This window comes from Lissotriton vulgaris, chromosome 9 (assembly GCF_964263255.1).
Source record: "Lissotriton vulgaris chromosome 9, aLisVul1.2, whole genome shotgun sequence".
Lineage (NCBI taxonomy): Eukaryota > Metazoa > Chordata > Amphibia > Caudata > Salamandridae > Lissotriton > Lissotriton vulgaris.
This window is the reverse complement of record NC_141697.1, coordinates 343,241,725-343,261,402: the sequence shown is the minus strand read 5'-3', so window position 1 is coordinate 343,261,402 and position 19,678 is coordinate 343,241,725. Positions and strand designations below refer to the sequence as shown.

The 19,678-nt window shown below is 43.6% G+C and overlaps 1 protein-coding gene across 2 annotated transcripts in view; it reads right to left on the bottom strand.

Moving 5' to 3' along the window:
• The window catches only part of LOC147690098 (sodium/potassium/calcium exchanger 4-like), a 558,445-nt gene that overhangs the window by 50,791 nt on the left and 487,976 nt on the right, over positions 1 to 19,678 (bottom strand). For both annotated transcript variants that reach the window (XM_086937689.1, XM_086937688.1), the window contains exon 13: positions 17,433 to 17,599. In XM_086937689.1, the coding sequence (XP_086793815.1) occupies positions 17,433 to 17,599 (167 nt within the window). The remainder of the gene's footprint in view (positions 1 to 17,432; positions 17,600 to 19,678) is intronic.

The window sequence follows — 19,678 nt, the reverse complement described above, 5'->3', positions numbered from 1 at the left end:
CAAGGGAATTTGTCACTGCCCCTCCCTTCATTAATATTGGCTGAGCTGACCTCTTGGTTAGCAGATTGCACAGTGCCCCATATCTGGGTGATCTGCTTGTTGGGCCTCAGCTGCAGGAACAATAAGCACAGAGCCACCACACGGTTTATAGACCTGGGGTTGCTTCTTGCCAATCGTTTAATCACCCGGAGGTGGAGATAGTCGACGCATCACGCATCGCTCATTAAATCACTTCCTTGCATGATGGGGCCCTGAAATCACTTAAAAATTATTATAAAAAGCAAAGAAAGCTGAAATAATTAGCCCCACGATGCGGAAGGCTCCTCATTTTAAAACAAAGCAGAGGTTGAACAGGCTAAGAGCATGTGGCTGCGAACTGTTTAGTTAATGCTCGCCACAGAGTTTTGAATGCCACAAGTGTCAATCATTACAAGGCAGGCTGAGCCTTCCATCCTTCTGAGACTACTATCGAGTATAAATTGGGTTATAAAAATACTGGTTATTTACAGCTCCTACTAGTACTTTGTAATTCAAACATCTGCCATGTGGAAAAAACGTTATTACTGCAATTTAACCCGTTGCATGCTCATGACGGCTCCATGCCGTCATATGTCAGGGGCGGGGTGTGCTCCTGATGGCATGGAGCCGTCTTGCCGCTGCCGCTCTGCCCACGCGGCACTAATTCCCCGCCTGTGTGCGCGAATTAGTGAGTGGGTGGGGTCATGACTGCTCCACGTCTTCATGAGCACATGCCGTGAGTGACTCATGACAGCGTGGAGCCGTCATAAGTATGGGAGTGCCACGCCCACTGCCTAGCCCCTCCTATTCCACGGTGGAATTTGCGGCGCAGGGAAGGGGTTAAATGAGAAACTCTTGTTTTCAACTAGAAAAGCATACAATTCACCTAAAGAAAACCTATAATTCACTTAAAGGGGCATATATTGTTTGGAATTTTCAAATACATATCCTCAATTATATTGAAAGTTTTGGGCCCAATTCACAAAGGTAAACTGAGATGAAAGTCTAACTTTAGGACTTTTGGTATTCACAAAGGTAATTTTAATTCATTGTTCTTGTAATTGTGGGAGCTGTGTTAAACTCAAGAGGCTATCTTCTTTTTTAAAACAAATGCTATTTCTGCACTTGTACTTTTCTGGCAGGCATTTTTGTCAGCGCTGTAGTAGCTGCACCCTCACTTGGGAGCTACAAAAGGGGCGGATGATGTGACTGCGAAGCGGTAAACTTTAGTTCATTACAAGCGCTGCTAATGTTCAGAGGGCTTAAAAACTGTTAAACTGATCCTCTTGTTGAATTGATTTTCATTCATTGTTATTTTAATGGTGGGAGCTGTGTTGAATCTCAGGGGGCTATCTTCTTTTTTAAAACAAACTCTACTTCTGCACTTGCACTTTTCTGGCAGCCATTTTGGTCAGAGCTCTAGTAGCTGCACCATCACTCGGGAGCTACAAAAGGGGTGGATGACGAGACCACACACAGTGGGTGCACCTAAGGTGCGCCTAAGGTACGCCAAAGGCAAGCCCGTCTGCGCCCGTCCGCATCCGGCCACAACCCCTGTATCTTTTTCTACAAATAGTTACTTTTATAACTCAGATGAGCTATGACAGCTAAAGGTGGCAACTAAGGACAACTGTTCACATTCCATTGATCCTTGCAGTACGGATACCGGTTGCTCCCAATGCTCCTTTACATTTTCACTGTTTTCCCAAATCACCTTGCCCCATCAGAAAGCATATCAAATGCTTTTGTTAAATTGTAGGCCACTGCCTAAACATACGGTGGAAATCTCTATTTTGTTAGAGGAAGAATGTCCAGAAGCCTTGTTTTTAATAGAAACTTGGCTCAATACGGGATCTGATCCTGATCTTGTTCAAGATCTCCCTCCAGGTTACCTTATCCAGAGGCTAGACCGGGTTTCAGGTAAAGGTGGCGGGATCGTCATCATTTATAAAAGTCAACTTACCTGCCGCATTTCCGTAGGTCCGTTACCAGACTGTGAAACCTCTCATTTATGACAAGATTCACACCCATGCTCACTTTGTCAGGTATTTTAATTTATCATCCTTCTGGGGCATTGGGTCAAAAGGTTATTAATCAGACTCATGTGAAAGGCACCTACTAGACCCTTATTTCTCCAACATGAATGAATTAGCAGGAAGGGACCCCATTCCAGTGCTCTGGTCCGATCACTTTCTTATTCCGTTTATTTGGACCCTCACTAGTGGCACTCCATCTACTAGACCGGTTAGAATCCTGTCACATCTTTGGTCCAAACTCCCTCTAGAACAGTGGATCTTGGCCTTAGAAAATGCTTAGCCGGTCCATGACCCAGATCCTATTATTGCTAATGAAAATTTTAATAAATGGATGAAGAGTTCACTAGACCAGGTTCTCCTGAAAAAATGGACTCAGATTAAAGCTGGGAACAATAGAATGGCATGGTATTCTCCCAAGCTCAGTGAGCTAAAACAAACCTGTAAGAAACTAGAAAGAACTTGGAGAAAGGATTTTTCCTCAATCAAGAAATTGGAATATAGGGAGGCCCTTAAAATGTATAAAGCAGAAATCAAACTGGCCCAGGCCTTATATTATGAAGAAAGAATTTCCTTGGCAGCTAATTCCCTTCACAAAATGTTTCGCATTGCGAAAAAACTGCGTAGAGCCCCCCTTATCTTCAGCCACATCTGATGCTACCGGCTTACATTGTAATAATCTGGCAGATTTCTTCTATTAAAAAAATTCAAGCCATTTATACGTCATTTCCCTTGCAGATGGCCATAGCAATCATCAAACATTGGATATTAGCCATCAGAGCAGGGAACACTACTTGGAGGTAATTCCCTGGATGGACCCTGATTCGTTCAAAACCATCTCGGTGCTCATGAAGTGTGGGCCGCCTAGAGACCCAGCTCCACCTAATATTCTGAAGCAAGCGCCCGGAACTGTTTCCCCTATTATATAGGAGCTGATCAATGCCTCCATTTCTACCCGAGTAGTTCCCCCTCAGTGGAAAAGTGCTATGGTGAAGGCGTTGTTAAAAAAGCCTAGTCTTGACCCTGATCTCCAGGGAAACTATCGCCCCATCTCGCTTCTCCCAGGGATCAGTAAAATTGTGGGAAAGCATGTTAATTCAGTACTTTCTACATTCTTAGAGACCCACAATCTTCTCCATTCCTCACAAACTGGTTTTTGACCGCTACAGGGAACAGAAACTGCTCTCTTAGCAGTAGTTGAAGAGTCCAAGAAGATTCTGGACGCCGGAGGGACCACTGTTGTTATCATTTTGGACCTCAGTGCAGCCTTCGACACCGGTAACCACCAAATTTTGGTCCAGGCACTCAGAAATTTGGTTGGTGACTGGGGAAGCTATAGTATGGCTGCAATCATTCTTGGAAGATAGGTCCTTCCAGGTTTTTTAAGGTAATGCCTCCTCAAAATGGATGCACCTCCGCTGTGGGGTTCTGCAGGGATCGCCCTTGAGTCCCACCCTATTCCATGTTTATATGAACCCGCTAGCGGAGACTGTGCTTCCTTTTGGGGTTCATATAGTGACCTATGCAGATAACACTCAACTTGTCGTGGCACTGAACCATTCTGACAATTCCTCTCTTGGCCTTCATCCTTGTTTGGAGGAGTAGCCACGTGGCTGGATCATTCATATTTAAAATTGAAAGGTGATAAGACACAGATGTTGCTTCTAGGGAATCCCTCCTTTTTTTTAAGCAGAAGTAATGTGGCCAGCCTGTCTGGACTCCGTTCCTGCTTCTAAGACCCAGATGAAAAGTCTAGGTATCTGGCTTGGCCGAGATCTGAGCTTCAAGGTACAGGCGGGGATGTGGCGGCTTCCTGCTACAGCATCCTAAGGATGTTTCAGAAAGTCCTCCACCTTCTCCCCTTCCTTGCAAGAAGGCTTATGGTGCAGGCTCTCATTCTTTCTCACCTGTACTACAGGAATGTTCTCAATTTAGGAGCTCCGTGTGCTACCATCTCAAAACTCCAGACGGTGCGAAGTTGTGCAGCGTGGATGCTTCTTGGGATTACGAACCGTCAATCTGCAAAACCAGTCCTGAAATCTCTTCACTGGCTCCCTATTCAGGAAATAGTTAATTTTAAGGCCATGTGTATTGTCCACAAGACATTAGCAGGGAAGGGACCGTCCATCAATCGCTCCATCATCCTGCCTTACCTCGCTAATAGACGCCTGCGTTTGGACAACCTTCATCTTGCCGTCGTTACCAGGATCAACAAGGCTAGAAATGGTGGCCGCCTGTTTTCTTAAAATGCTGCCAGGATGTGGAATACTCTTCCACTTCGATTACGCAGGGAATCCAATCATTTGGCCTTTCGTAAACGTCTAAAAACGTGGCTCTTCTCTGAATGTGGTTGCGGTATCTACTGTTTTTACCACTGTTAGCGCTGGGATGCCCCTGGGTAGCTAGGCACTTTATAAATGCTTTTTTTTATTTCATTTTATTTCATTTTACTACTAGTAAATGTCCTTTGTGAATACCAAAAGTAAAACTTTACGACTTTCCGTATTCAGAATACCGAAAGTCGTAAAGCTCGACTTTCGTCTCATTTTATCTTTGTGAATCAGGCCCTTTTGGTTTAAATTGACTCATTTTCATCTTGGATCCTGCAGACCTGAGTGCAGCCCCAGGGTGAGATTGTGGGAAATCAATGAACCTCTTAGTACCTCAAATTACCAAAAAGTATATGTAAAAAAATATCTGTACTGTATATTGGCTAATGATATCCAAATAACTCTTCTTCACCACTCCACTTAAACATTGTATTTTGTTTCAACAAATTTCAGGCACAAAATACTGCTCTGTGCAGATCACCTGATGTATGGGATGCTTTCATGTAAAGCCTCTGCTGCTTCTGCACACTCAATCAAACAATTTATGACAACTTTATCTACAGTATAACATGGAAATAAAATTATTTTTTATTCTTGACTTCCGCAAATTACTACCAAACTCAGTGACACACATTTTTATCAAAATAGAAAGACTAAAAGTCTGAATAAGACCTGCAAATTTTCAAGACTGGGCCTTACAGTTTACATGCAGCTACATGCAGCAGGCACTAAACAGTCTGTACTGTTGTGAGAAAGTGCTTCTTTTTACATGGTTATCCCACACTTTTTGCCTGTTTTTCAAGTGGTTCCGATTATAGTGCACAGGGTCCCAGCCAACCAGGTCCTGTGCCAGTGCTTCTCTGCAATATATCCGCAAATGGTACCGTATTTTCCGGCGTATAAGACGACTGGGCGTGTAAGACGACCCCCTACTTTTCTTGATAAAATGTAGGTTTCATGCTATACTCGCCGTATAAGACTACCCCTCTTCCAACATCATGTCATCAAACATGTACGGTAAACATAAGTAGTTGTTAAAAGGCCCAAACAATTATTATACTGCTACATGTTGTAACGCATCATACTGCATAACTTGGCATTTCTTGCAGCATAACTCTGCTCAGGCTTGCACATACGTTGGTCTTCCCCTGCCGCATACCTCTCGTGGCCTTTGTTATAGAGCAGCATAACTCTAGTGATAGGGTGTCAGTCGTGAATAGCACACATGTCTGCCCTGGGTTCCTTTCCAGCACTACCGCAAGTTGCACCGTGTCCTTCATTTCCTTGCTCTGCGCATTTCAGCTCGAATAGGGAGTCCATGACAACCATACAGAACACTCCTTAACCCCTTCCGTGTACAATTCCATCAGCGCACATCGTACATAATGCCGTGTAAAACTTTGCAACAGAATACAAACACAACCATCAAACCAAACTAAGCACGTTCTGCAACAGCAATGCTTATTTAGTCGGCCAAACAAGATTACAGAAGACCAATGCTTATCAGAAAAGGCTTCGACGTGCAAACACAACCATGGCACGTTTACTGAAGCAATAGCACCCTCTACTAACAAAAAGATACATATTTTACACCATGCCTTCCCATTAATACAAAGGCTCAAGACAGTTTGGTCGTTGTTTCCACTCCTAAAATTTTTGTTCCTGGCGTATAAGACGACCCCCGACTTTCGAGACCATTTTAAAGGGTTAAAAGGTCGTCTTACACGTCGGAAAATACAGTACTTTGCCTCCTGTAAGTCCCTAGTAAATGGTACCTTGGGTATCTAGGGCCTGGGAGCTGAAAAGGGTCTCCTAGGCCCTCCCCTCCGGGGACCATGCCACTGCCCTTGCATTTCCCTGTGAGGGAGAAAACAACAAAGTTGACATGGCATCCTGCCTGGGTGACATGTCAAGCAGCACTACCTGAAGGTATAGGTAAGTCACCCCTCTAGCAGGTCTCACAGCCTTTAGGCAGGGTGCACTATACCACAGGTGAGGGTAGATCTGCATGAGCAGATATGAGATATGCCCCTACAATATTAGGGTCCATTCCTTAATATTGTAAGTGCCAGTAAAGCCATAGACAACTCTAGTTCCACAGCACCATGATGGCTTCACCGAACACAGGAGTGTTTGGTACCAAACTACTCCTCTTAATAAATACACACTGATGTCAGTGTGAGATTTATTGTACCATGCACCCAGTGGGCACCTTAGAGGTGCTTTCTGAAAACCTACCAACCCTTGTGTGGTTTCTGACCGTCTGTAGGCAGCCAGCCACCATCAAACCCGTTCCTGGACCCCTGGGTGGAGAGCCTCTGATCTCTGGGACCAGAAATTATGCACATCCTGGGCAGAGGTGTCACACATCTTCCCCCAGGATGGGCCACTGCTCAAAGGGGAAGCTTCAAAAGCCTGCCGCCTTTGTAATGCGACGCCCCAGTCCATGCAGCTAGCAGCAGATAGCAGTCCCGGTTTACACTCCACTTTCGGTGGGAAAACCAGCAGGGAAATTTAGGAGAATAAGAGATGTACCCACCTCTTCACCCATGAGGTGAGGGGGTGAGGTGAAGCACATATTTCAGTGCCTGGGGTGAGGTGAAGCACATATTTCAGTGCCTGGGGCGAGGAGAAGCACATATTTTAGTGCCTGCCATCTCGAAGATGGAGAGACCCCTCCAACCAGGGCTAGGTTTATGCCCCCTCCCACAGGAGGGGGGCATAAAAGAGGGTGTAGTCACCTCAGGTAAGGTGCCCATTGTCCCTACCTGCTACTCCCCTAAAATGCCCCTAAATGTAGTATTTCGGTGGCTTCCCAGACCTAGAAACTAGATCTGCGATGACCTAAGAATAAAGAAGACATCCCTGCAGAGAAGACTGAAGACGGCGACTGCCTTGGCCCCAGCCTTACCGGCCTCTCTCCAGCTTCTGCGAACCTGCAACCTATCTTGCAGCCAGAGACCTCTGATAACCCTGGGAGGATTGCTGTCTTCTAAAAGACTCCAATTTCCTGAGGACAGCGGCCCTGTCCATGAGAAACCTACTACACAGGCTCCATAACCAGGCGGATCTGTGTCTCCTGCCCACTCTACACCCAACGCTCAAGGACCACGTCTGAGTGGCCCACCTGGCCAGTGAAGTCTCCCCAGTGATCCTGATCTCAAGTTCAGTATTGGCTGACTGCTCCTGACCTTCACTACAACACATGCAGCTTGAATCCAGAGGCTGCCCTGACCACGACCGACACCAGTAAGAGGACTCCTCCGTCAAAAGGCACCCCTGCACCCGAAGCCCCTGAACCTTAGTGAGCTGAACCGATGGTGCCCCTGGTACCCCCTGCACCTATACGTACCTCTGCTGTCGTTGGTCTCCCTCATTCAACCTCCAGTGCAACGCCTGCAGCCTGTTTGTCAAAAGAAGAAACTCAATTTCAAAATCAATCAATTTTGCACCCTGGACCTGGCTGTCCCTGTGCCACTGGTGGTGTATGTTTGGTGTGGCCTTTTGGCCCACCCTGTGCTTGTGTAAACCCCCAAAGAGTGGGCCCTGCAACTGCTCTACTTACCTTAAAGCAGAGTGTGGCTCCAGGCACCCCCTGTCTCCATTGAAAAGCGTTGGGCCGAACTCCAACTTTGACATCTGCACCTGGCCGTCCCTGTGCCACTGGTGGTGCAGTTTTGGTACTCACCTGACCCTTGCTGACCTTTGGGCTTGAAGCATGGATTTGTAAGTGTTTTCCCCATTGGATAACATTGAACTGCTTTGAAAATATTCTAAGTGTCGACTTTTGAAAGTGAAAATTATTTTTATTTAAAATCATATTTACCTTATTGTGAAGATCTTGGTCTTAAAATGAAATACAAACAACTCTTATTTTTTTTAAATTGGTGCGGATTCCCCTTTTGAGTGGCGTGTCCATAATTTGTCAGTGTTGTGTAAAAAATGTCTTTCACTCCTCTGTGTTCGGCTTAAGGCTGCTCGCCCACACTACCACTAATAGAGCACTTTGGGCTTTAAATTGAGCCCTGTACACTTTTGAGGAACCCCTGAACTATGTGCCCGATATAACCACCTAGTGGGCATACTATATACAGAGCTAAATTCCTTCACTTGTATACTACAATAGATCTTGGTAACCTATTGAAAGAAATTTAGTTAACATTTGGAGTGGGTGTCAACCCATCTGTAGGAAATTAGGATCTACTTGCATGGTGACCCCCAATTTTGCTAATGTCATTCTGTTTTCTGACTATTGTGACTGGGATCCTGCTAAACAGGACCCCAGTATCTGTGCTTCCTGCTTAAATTGGACCATGGTGAGTACTTAGGTAGCCCCCACACTGGCTACTATCGTAGCCTTGTAAGTCCCTAGTCTATGGTACTAAGGTACACAGGGCATAGATACGCCAGGGGTCCCCCATGGGCTCAGTGAAATTATATCTGCATCACAGGCCTCCCTGAAAAGTTGGATGGCAAGAAAGCCAAGCAATGTTTGGAAATTCGGCTGATTGCAATTGTTTTTAATACTCCTTCAACCTTCCATAGAATAGAGTGGGTGCACTGCATCTCAGGGTGTCCGCCCATTCCGGGAACCCCACTGAGAGCCATGGTGCATTCCAGGTTTCTTGTTACATGGACATCGGCTGGCTATTGCAGGCAGAAAGACAACATGCTTCTTGGTCTATTAAGGGCAGCAAAGTTACTTTTGAGAGGTTAAAGCAAAGCGGCATCAGTTGGGTATCAATAATGCCTTGTTATTCCAAAGGAAGCTCTAGATGAGAAAGGGCTTATTACTCAGGTACAGCTTCCAGTGGTGCAGTGAGCATGGGACCCATGGAAACCATGCTATACCTGGCTGATGAGCCCTAACTAGGGTAAAACTGGACCTGGTTTGCTTGTGTTCCAGTTTAGGAAGAACCTGGCCTGGCAGTTCGGGCTCCCAAAGTTCCCATTGGAGCAGGGTCAGGAATGGCTCCAATCTGAGGTGACCTGATGTGCAAAATAACAATGGACTGGGATGTGGCCTGAGTAATTAATTAATTCAAGCATTCCATCCTTTACTTTGTTGTATACTTTAGAGCAATGCAATGGAAAGGCTCCTAGGTTGGTTGGGCTTCCTTTTGGACTCCATACAGCCTAACAGACTGAGCTAGTTCCAAGGTTTTACATACTGAGACCTGTAAGACAGGCACTTAATTATTTCCAAGTTAGGAAGTCTCTTATAGTAGCCCTACCCAAAGCAAATCAGAACCTGAAGTCTTACAGACTGCAGTCCTTGTTGACTACTGATAATAAGATCCTAGGAAAATCATAGCAAACAGATTATTGCAAGTAGCTGATGCCTGGTGCATGCAGATCAGGATGGATTTATGCTTGGTTCATAATGCCCATCTGAATCTGTGTCACCTTTTTTTGTAATGGACCAGGTTCTGTGGACAGACCTCCTGCTGCCGGTGGTGACCTCCCTTGAAGTAGAGAAGGCTTTCAGTACTGTTTTGAGGCCATATTGATTGAGAAGATAGGCTTCCGAGAAAATATGCTGAAATTAATTCATCACTACCCTTGATGAGGCTTTGCAAGGGCCAAGTGGGTTACCAGCAGTGACCTAGATCAGAGGTGCCAGGCAGGGCTGTCCTTTGTTCCTTCTCCATTTCTCATTGGCAATGCAACACCTAGAGGCATACTAGGGTCCACAATTGGGCCATACAGATCGCAAATTATTTTACTATAAGCTTTTGATGCTTTATTATTTGTAAGGGACCCAGTGAATATTATGTCGGGAGTTATACAGGCTCTGTTCCACTTTGCATGTGTCTAGCCTGTGAAAAGCAGCGAGTCTTCTAAGACCCCCAATGCTGCCCGGTGCAGGGTTCACCTCTAATTCACTTTGGGTTCGCTATCAAAATAATGAGGCAAGCTCTGAAACTGGAAGACAAGAAAAAGGTTTATTTCTCATGAGGAGACCACGTCAACTGCAGACACCGTGATGTCTGAGGGAGGTGTTCTGCTGGTTTCTCCTTTGGCTCTTCTTTTTATACAGGCTTGACACAATGCATTTGTTTCATCAACATGATTACACAAGCTTGGAGTCCCCGCCCCGGGCAGGTTGCCACACAAGCCCAACAGTAATTCTCTTATCCCCCAGGTTAAACAGACAATCCTATCTTGCAGCTGGACTTTGCTCCAGGGTCTAAAACATGTGAGACTGGTCTGATCTAAGAGTCCGTTCTGTTGATAAAAACAGGTCCCATTGTTGGTAAAAACAAGTCTTGCTGTTTTCAGTGCAATAAATCATGTTGCAAGGGTCTTTTTAGTGTCTGGAACCTGTTTGTGTAACTAGGTGTGGTGAGGGGTAGAGTGTCCAAAGGTTTGCCTGAAAACAGAGATGAATGGAAAAACGAGTTTGTAGCAGCAAGTGGCGTAGATGTTTGTTGTGACAGTAGGGTTTATAGCCCCCAGCACACATATCAGGTTTTGTCAGAGGGTCAGAGGGATGCTAGTAAGGGCAGGGTGAAACAAAGGTGACCAACAGAGTACAAAATGGCTGTGATGGATTAAAATGACTGCAGCTTATATGCACATAGAAATTTCCACCAGACAAGATGGCGCAGGCAATGTTCACGATTGTCATTTTGCTTTTAACAAGCCTGAACATTAACTCTAAAAAGTCTTATCTAGTTTTGCTTTGTGAGTATATCACTTTGAGATAAAGACCTTTGTTGGACCTTCAGTTACAATGTGAGCCTGAAATGGTTATATATCTAGGGATTTGAATGTACCAGGCAAATGAGCACCTATTTACGAGTAACTTAGGCACAGCTCTGTGCCAGTGAGACACTCATTCCCTTTCTGGACTAGATTGTCTCTATCCCACATGTGGAGGGTCACCATTGCAAACATGTTAATACTTCCCTGTCTGTTGTATTATTTTGCAGCCTTTCCACTGAGACTAACAGGACCTGAACTCAATGCTCTCAAGCTTGATCACGAGGCAAAAGAGGAGACTCACAGATCTGGGGAAGGCTCTACCATCTCTACAAGCCTGTGGATTAGGAACTCCTAACTACGAAGTTTATTATATTGTGCTGCAACTACTGTGACTCATGAGATGGCTAAGGGGCAAATGAGGCAGAGGACACTGAGGTGCAGTGGAGTCTGGGTGGTGGAACAGTTCGGGAGGTCTTGGTGTGTGGTCTGAAACTAACACACATGCACATCAGAGCCTTGCATGTAATACAGTGGTGCTGGAACAGATCTTTGAAGTGGGAAGGGATATAATATGTTCCCCCAAGATATCTTTGTGAGAGTTCTCCAGACTCACACATATTGCAAAAACGTATAATGTTTCACAATAGACTGAAGTGGGGATCGAGTCACTGTGGGACCTATTTGAAGTAGATACGCTGCATACCTGAATCATTAAGTGAGGTTTAGCAAACTTACTAGTCTTTAGTGCGATTGTGAGAGACATAATACTGACTTGGGGGTGGGTTGAGGTGGGGCGAACAGGAGCTACCTAAGAACAATGTTTTTTTACCATTCAGCTGTTACATGGAGCAGGCAGAAGCTGCCCCCTCCCTGCACTGTTTTAGGACCAGCGTTGTATTCGGACATAGCAAGTGTCAGTAGGAAGTGGGATATTAGCCTCAATAGGTTCCTATTGGACTAGGAATGCTTGCTTATGCCAGGGTATGACAAAACAAACAGAAATCAATTATATACACCAAGCCTTCTTAGCCACTGCCAAAATTACCCAGGGTGTAGTGTCACGGGGTGTATGTAGTGGAACACCTGTGAACATTTTCTTAGTCGGGTCATTGCCCGGCAGTGGCAGTCAGATCCTGATGACTATCACATCACTTTAAAATCTTTAGATTGGCACGATGGCCCCTTCCATGCACAGTGTTGGAGCTTCATGCCCCTGTTAGGTCTTGCATGGGGAGCTCAGGCACTGGGCACACAGCTCCAGCAGTGAAAGTTGGGTCTTCATTTCTGCGCATTATATGTTCTAAACATTGCAGTGTAATCATGTACTGGTACTCACAGTTCCTTATTGTATAGAGGATTAGTTCTAATATTGCTTCATGCCTAGTCATTTCTAAGCATTGTAAATAAGAGTGTTCTATGAACTAGTCAATGGGTTAACACACTTGTTGGAGTCACAGTTGTGTATACACAAACCTAGAATTTTAATGTGCATGTCAACCCCCGTATTTCAGTGACACTGCAATTTATACCTCATTCTGAGATGGCTCTCTTCGTGAATTCTGCATTTAAACCCTTTCATTTTCAGTGCCAATAAATGTCTCATTTCTTTGAATGTACATGTCAACATCTTTATTTTCTGTACCACCTCAAGTTATCCCTTATTCTGAGGTGGCTCAATTCTTGACATGTGCATGCCAACTTCTTTATTTTCAGTGCCATTGCATGTTATACCTCCTTCTGAGAAGGCTCACGTTTTGGAATGAGCATGTCAACCTCTTTATTTTTAAAGCCACCTCATATTATACCTGGTCCTGAGATGGCTCACTTTTTGGAATGTGCATGCCACACCCTTTGTTGCCAGTGCTACCTCATGTTATACTTCATTCAGAGATGACTCAGCTCTTGAACTGTGCATGCTGCCCCTTCATTTCAGTGCTACCACATGTTATATCTCAGTATGAGATGGCACACTTCTTGAAATATGCATCTCATCCCTTTATTTCAGTGCTTACTCATATAATACTTCATTCCGAGAAGGCTTACTTCTTGGAATGTGCATATCATCACTTCATTACTGTGCTACCAAAAATTATATCTCATTCTGACATGTCACACTTCATGGAATGTGCATGTCACCTCTTTTGTTACAAGTTGTCCAGCATGTTTTACCTCATTCGGGGATGACTTGTTTTTTGAAATGTCGATGTCACCACTTCATTTCAGTGTGACCGCGTATTATACCCAATTCTGAGATGGGTCACTTCTTGGAATGTGCATGCCATCCCTTTATTTTTAGTGCTTCTGCATTTTATACCTCATTCTCAGATGGCTCGCTTCTATTCTTTAAGGTATCAGCGTTTCTGTAATGCCTCTGACAGCCAGCAGTGTCAGTATTACAGCTTCATCTGAAAGACATCATCTTTGTCACTTTCTCAATATTCTAACATTGGAGTATGACACATAAGGGCACAAAAACCAGCACCAAAGTTATAGTAACAGGATTCCCAGTGGTATTAGGCGGTGGTGCTGTCCCATCGCAGTGATTCATAGTGCTTTGTTGCCCAGCAGGCAGCTACAAGCACAGCAGCAAGGTACATAGATCCATCTGCACGTGCACACATGATCTGTCCACACATACATTCACCCACACACCCCAGATATACACACATACCTCAAACACAAAGTAATTGTTGGTCCACCCATAAACATACAACCTGATCATCGCTCACCTTTTCACAAATACCAGCAATCGACAGACATCAGTTTTTTTTATCATATATTATTCATCCACAGACCTCTAGTCATCCATCTTTCCATCCACGCAATTCAACACTCATCCAAACATAAATTCATGAGCCATCAAGTCTCTGACTCTACCAATTTACCATAAACTCGATGCACTATATGACCACCCACTCCTCAATCCACTCACCCTTCACTTACTATTTAAAGATGTACCCACTGAGCCATCAGTACACTTACTAATCCACTCAGTCATACTGAACTATACACATCAAATAGGTAAGGGTGTTTGCACTGTTGCGGCTGGTTGTGCTGTACCTGTTATATATAGGATACTGGCTTAGTCGATATACAGCTAGAGCTTTTCTGCCAGGGAGGCAAGCCTGTACTGCTGTTATCATGCTGTACCTGTTTCAGAGAGAGAGAAGATTGCACTCCTAATGCCCTGTTTTACCCATTAAGTGAGGGTTGCTTGCACTGATGATGGTTGTTAGACCTGTCAGCCTTAGGGTTGTCTGCCCCCAAAGTTTTACCGTTACGCTCCTATTTTTATGATTTTGTTTTTGCTGGCATTAGGACTATGTGCACTTTACCACTTCTAACCATTGTTAAAATGCTTGTGCTCACTCCCTAAACATGGTACAAATGGCTCACACCTGATTACTATGGACTTGTAAGTAAATTAAATATGGCAAAGTGGCATACCATATACCCAGTGCCTGTAAATTAAAAGCTACTGGTGGCCCTGCAGCACTTATTGTGCTACCCACTTAGCAGCTTCTTAAAACACTACTCAGGTCTGCGATTGCGGCCTCGGCGAAATTTTATTCTGCCAATTCGACTTGGCAAAATAACCCTCTTACCAAGCCTAAAACTCTTCTTTTAGGACACATAAGTTACCGCTAAGGTAGGCCCTAGGTAGTCCAAAGGCCAGGGTGCATTGTACTTTTAAGTTTTACATTTCCTTGCAGTGAAAAACTCCTAAATTCATTTTTCAGGACTGTGAGCCATATCTCTCCATTAGGAGAACAAAGGGGTGCCTTACTACATTTAATAGGAGTTAATGTTTGATTGAGTCGTGTAACATTTCATGTCTGGTGCCTGAGAAATTGTAATTTAAAAGCCTCTGTAATGGTAAAGTAGGATTTTAAAGTACAATTTTGAAAATGCCACTTTTAGAAAGTTGGCATTTTACTGTCCTAGCCATTTGGTACCTGCAGCCTGTTCGTGGGTCACATGACAGGGCGTAGTTGGCAGTTGGACCATGTTTAATCATCCCAGACAGCCACACAATAGAGGGATTGGTTGTGCCTGGATGTGCCATCACTGGCAGGATCGAGGGGCTTTGATTGGTCGAAGTCCATTTTAGTTACATCACTACTAACTTTGACACATTTAATAACACAAAACAAGCACCCAGTAATTCTAAAGGGTCTAACTCTACCTTAGGAAAAACAACGGTTTTCGTAAAAACCTCACCCACCAGGGTTACCCCTTGGTGGCATGCTTCATCATTAGGCCCATCCCTTTCCGCTGCGGAATGAGGCATGCTGCGACCTACAGATTACACTGAAGCACTTTGAGTGACTATAAAATGACAGAAGAAAAGATGGATTTGGAGGGAGAAGTGAGAGGGTGGATGGTGAAGTCTTTTTTAAAAAGATCTGCCTAGTAGGTTTGGTTCTTTAGTCTGACCCCTAGTAGGTATGGTTAAAAGCAGGGGGGATTATTTAGGAGAGAAGGGATAATTTTCTTATCTCCTAAAAGTTCGACATGTTTCTAGCAGCCATACCCCTATTGGCTATTCTTCAGGACCTAAGGAAATAGCTACTGTTGTGTACTGTACCTGGTTCCACTCCTAATGTCATATATTAAACACTTATTTTAATGCATGATTAGTAGAAGGTGTGTATACTTGTACGACCTGCCTTGCGATCATTTTATTGAGTTATTAATTAGTTTCTGCTATTGCTTCATGGTTCCTCCGGAGGAGAGTGAAGTCTGTAGTCACACCGCATATTGATATGCAGTCTCCAGTGGCTCCCTAATAGATAACCGGGCAGAGTAGACGTCTTGACACAAGTGTGACTACAGACTTCACACTCCACTTGAGCAACCGTGATCTCCTTTCTTGTAGAAATTTTAAAAACTGAAATGGAAAGTCTGCACCACCCAGATTGTGACTTTTGATCCAGCCTGACACCATGGCTGGATACTCCATGCACTATGCAACAAGTATACACTTTTGTAAAATAGTATGCAGATTTATCTTTGTTACTAGTTCAGAATTCCATTCTAAACCTGCTGTTCTATACAGCCTGCTTCAATGGTTCTAACCTTCCTATTTGGTGCATCACCGTCAAAATGAACAAAAATAAAGTGGCCTCCATCAAGTAGGTCCTTCGACATTTGTTCAGGGATACAGGTGTTGTTGACCTCACTTGCATGATTTTCAGAGACTCCAGTTACATTTACCATTTACCCCTACCTGTGGAAACTCAAACAAGTTTTCACCTGCATTTTTTCACTGCACTTTTCAATAGTTATCACTGGTCCTGATGAAGCGCAAAGGATCGCTATGACCGTTTAGGTCGACCTGACCATATTAGTTACCAGGGGTACATTACTACCAATAGACATAACTCACAACTTTTTGGTTTTTTAGCATGACAAGGGTACCTACACCATTAAAGACTTCCTTTCCCGGTATCCCTTAGCCATTTTTATGTCATTACTCACATACACCTTCATTGTGCACATAGGACCCTCTCCACTTACCTGCATTCATCTTACGGCTGTTCTCTTAAAAAGATCTCCGCCAAAGTGACCCTTCGGGAGACCCTTGGGGAATTGCAGCGCCGGCCAGACGAGGAGCAACCACCCGATGATGAAGCATGACATCCTTCAGGGTGTGTGAGAGCAACAAGAGACAAGAAGTGTCTTTTCCCCCCTCACGAAGAGGGTCCTAGACCTAGCTCTATCTTTCTTAACTCCCTATTTCTCCTACTAACTCACTTTTCGATGTGAGTGTGACCCTGTAGCACCCACACGGACGGAACAGTGACCCCCCTCTTCGGTTGAACTATTTGACATTGGAGCACGGGCACTGGACCATAATTAGCTCCTAGTCCCCCTTCTCCTTTTTGATTCAATATAAAAGCAAGAGGCTTTCACATGATTCACAAAGATTTTGCTAGGAGGAGGTGTGATTTGCTCGTGTACTAATCGTAGACTACTCCTGAAATTCAGTACTAGGCCAAGAATGCTCTTGGTAACTGTAGGAATTCAGGAGGAATCTAGGAGCACTACAGGAGTAAAAGCAAAATCTTTGTGGATTGGGCCTAGGAAAAAGTAAAACATTTACTCCATGTAATAGGTGGATTGACTTAGTATTTAAGAAGACATAGACTGGGGGTATTAAAAAATGTAATGTTCCTAATGACTCAGGTCAATAGTGATACGTCGGTCAATTCATAACAATTATCAGCCTCAGCAGAAAAATACATAAATGCAACAGGAACATCATTTTGCTTGAGGGAGCAACTAAACCAGATCAATGACCCGTACATCTTCATGAAAACCCCTGACAGGTGCACCTTACCATCCAAACCAAGATGTAGGAAAATATTCCAATCCACAGGATGGACACTAGAAATGTCACCAAGAACAGATTCTCCCTTCGAGGTTTGCTGAAGTTGGGAATGGTGAGATAAAAGATGCATGTTATGGGCCAGGTGAAAGCCCATTTACACTTGTTCAAGCAGGTATCTAAGGAAAGATGAGCAGAGAAAACATATGTTTAGCCGTACATGGAACAATAGCGTCTTGTAGCTGAAGAAAAACATCAGCAATGCATGTGCTTATAGGCGTATGATGGTAACCCAATCCTATTCAATGAAGGTCCTAATACTTGATGGAATAATTTAATTCAGGACTATAGGCATCCTTGTTCTTCTTTGGATTGAGCTGCTGGTTTGTGTGCATTTAGTAAGCTGCTTTACAGAAAGTTAAAATTGAGTCCAGCTGCATCACGAAAATGGTACTTGGGGACCAGCTATATGAAACTGAGTGTTTGCGATTTCCTAATAGCGAATTTTAGCGATCCGCTATCAGGAAATCGCAAACTGCGATGTACATCAGTGTATTTGGCACTGTTAGCGATTTGCAGTGGGTCGCAAATAGACTAGCCTCATCAATATTCGTGAGGCAGGTCGCAATTTGGGACAATTGTGAATGGCTACAATCAAAGAGATGGTGGCCTGCTGGAGTCAGCAGACCACCATGTCTCTGATTGCTTTCAAATAAAGCAATATCATTTTTTGTAATGCAGCCCGTTTTTCTTAAAGGAAAATGGGATGCATTAAAAAAATATAAATGAAAAGCTACATTTTCTTTTTTTGAGAGCAGGCAGTGGTAGGTGGGAACACTGCCTGTTCTTAAAAACATGTAGGCACCCACATTCATAGAGGGAAAGGGGACCCTTGGGGACCACTTCCTATTTGTGGATGGGTTACCACCAACTTGAAATTGACCGTAACTGCAAATATTTTGCAACCTCATTCCCAGTCGCAAAACATTCATACTTACCAGTGGGATTCGGTATTAGGAAGGGATGCCCTAAACTTGCACCTTCCTAATACCAAATTGCAAAAGCAAAATGCAATTTGGTAACAAGTTACCAAGTAGCATTTTGCCATCTGTACATGGCAAAATGCATTTTACCCGTCACAAACAGCCTGATGGGCCGTTAGCAACCAGCAAAATGCTTTGTACATCTGGTCCTTGGTGCTTAATAATGTCTACCTGTGTTGCACAACACATATTTAACCTGTAGATCCCCTTGCCTTTGACCCAATTCCAGCCCTGACAATTAAAGTAGCTTTGGGGGCTAGTTACTGGAGGAACATGCCAACTTCAATTTTGTTCATGTTCTACTTTAAATATGAAGGATCAAAAAATATTGGGAGGAACCCTTTTAAGAAAAAGGGAATGGGTTTGTATTATACAAAAATCAAGAATCCATTTTCCTTGTTTTTATGAGGAGAAAATCTCAAAAGATCTTTAGTTATAAGGCTATTATATTGGTATCCAATATATTGGGTAAAGCGTAGAGTCTCAAACAGATTAACAAATTTACATTCGTACAGTATCTAAATCACAGATTATGGTCAACAGGATACAATGAGGGCAGAGAAACAAAGGAATAGATTGTATCTCTTCAATTCAATTCAATTCAAAAACTTTATTCGATCATTTTTAAAAAATAATCATAAAAGTGCATACAGTACATCACATAGCTTACAGTTAACAAATTACATTTTTAAGTTACAAAAGACATACTTTTCCTGACGGATACAGATTTTAAAATATATACAGCAGTAAAAAAGCACACATCAGGTTCATCAAGTGCAAATAAAAGGCTCACGGCTGATTTCATAGAGAGTACCTTATATTTTTTAAAAAGTGGTTTCAGATAGATAATATGAAATTGTAGGTAATAAGGGCAAATCAATAGAAAGAGCTCAGTGCTCTGCTTTGAGGTCCCATCACACGGGCATGGGGCTACAGTATGTAACTTGATGTGCGGACAAGCTACAAGCATGTGGACAGTCCCCATTCGTAGTCGAGTAAGAACATACTGGTGTGAGCGTATAGTCACCATTTTTAGATATTTTGCAAAACCAGATTCAGCCAGGTTATATGTATTGTAAAAACGGTGTGTAGAGTACTGGCTGGTGGCAGCACTCCGCTTTTGTGCCTTAGCCCTCATATACACGTGTTTTAGCTCTTTTTTTGGGATGTCCGAGGCACTGGAAGGGTTTACACGGACATTCAGCTTAAAAACAT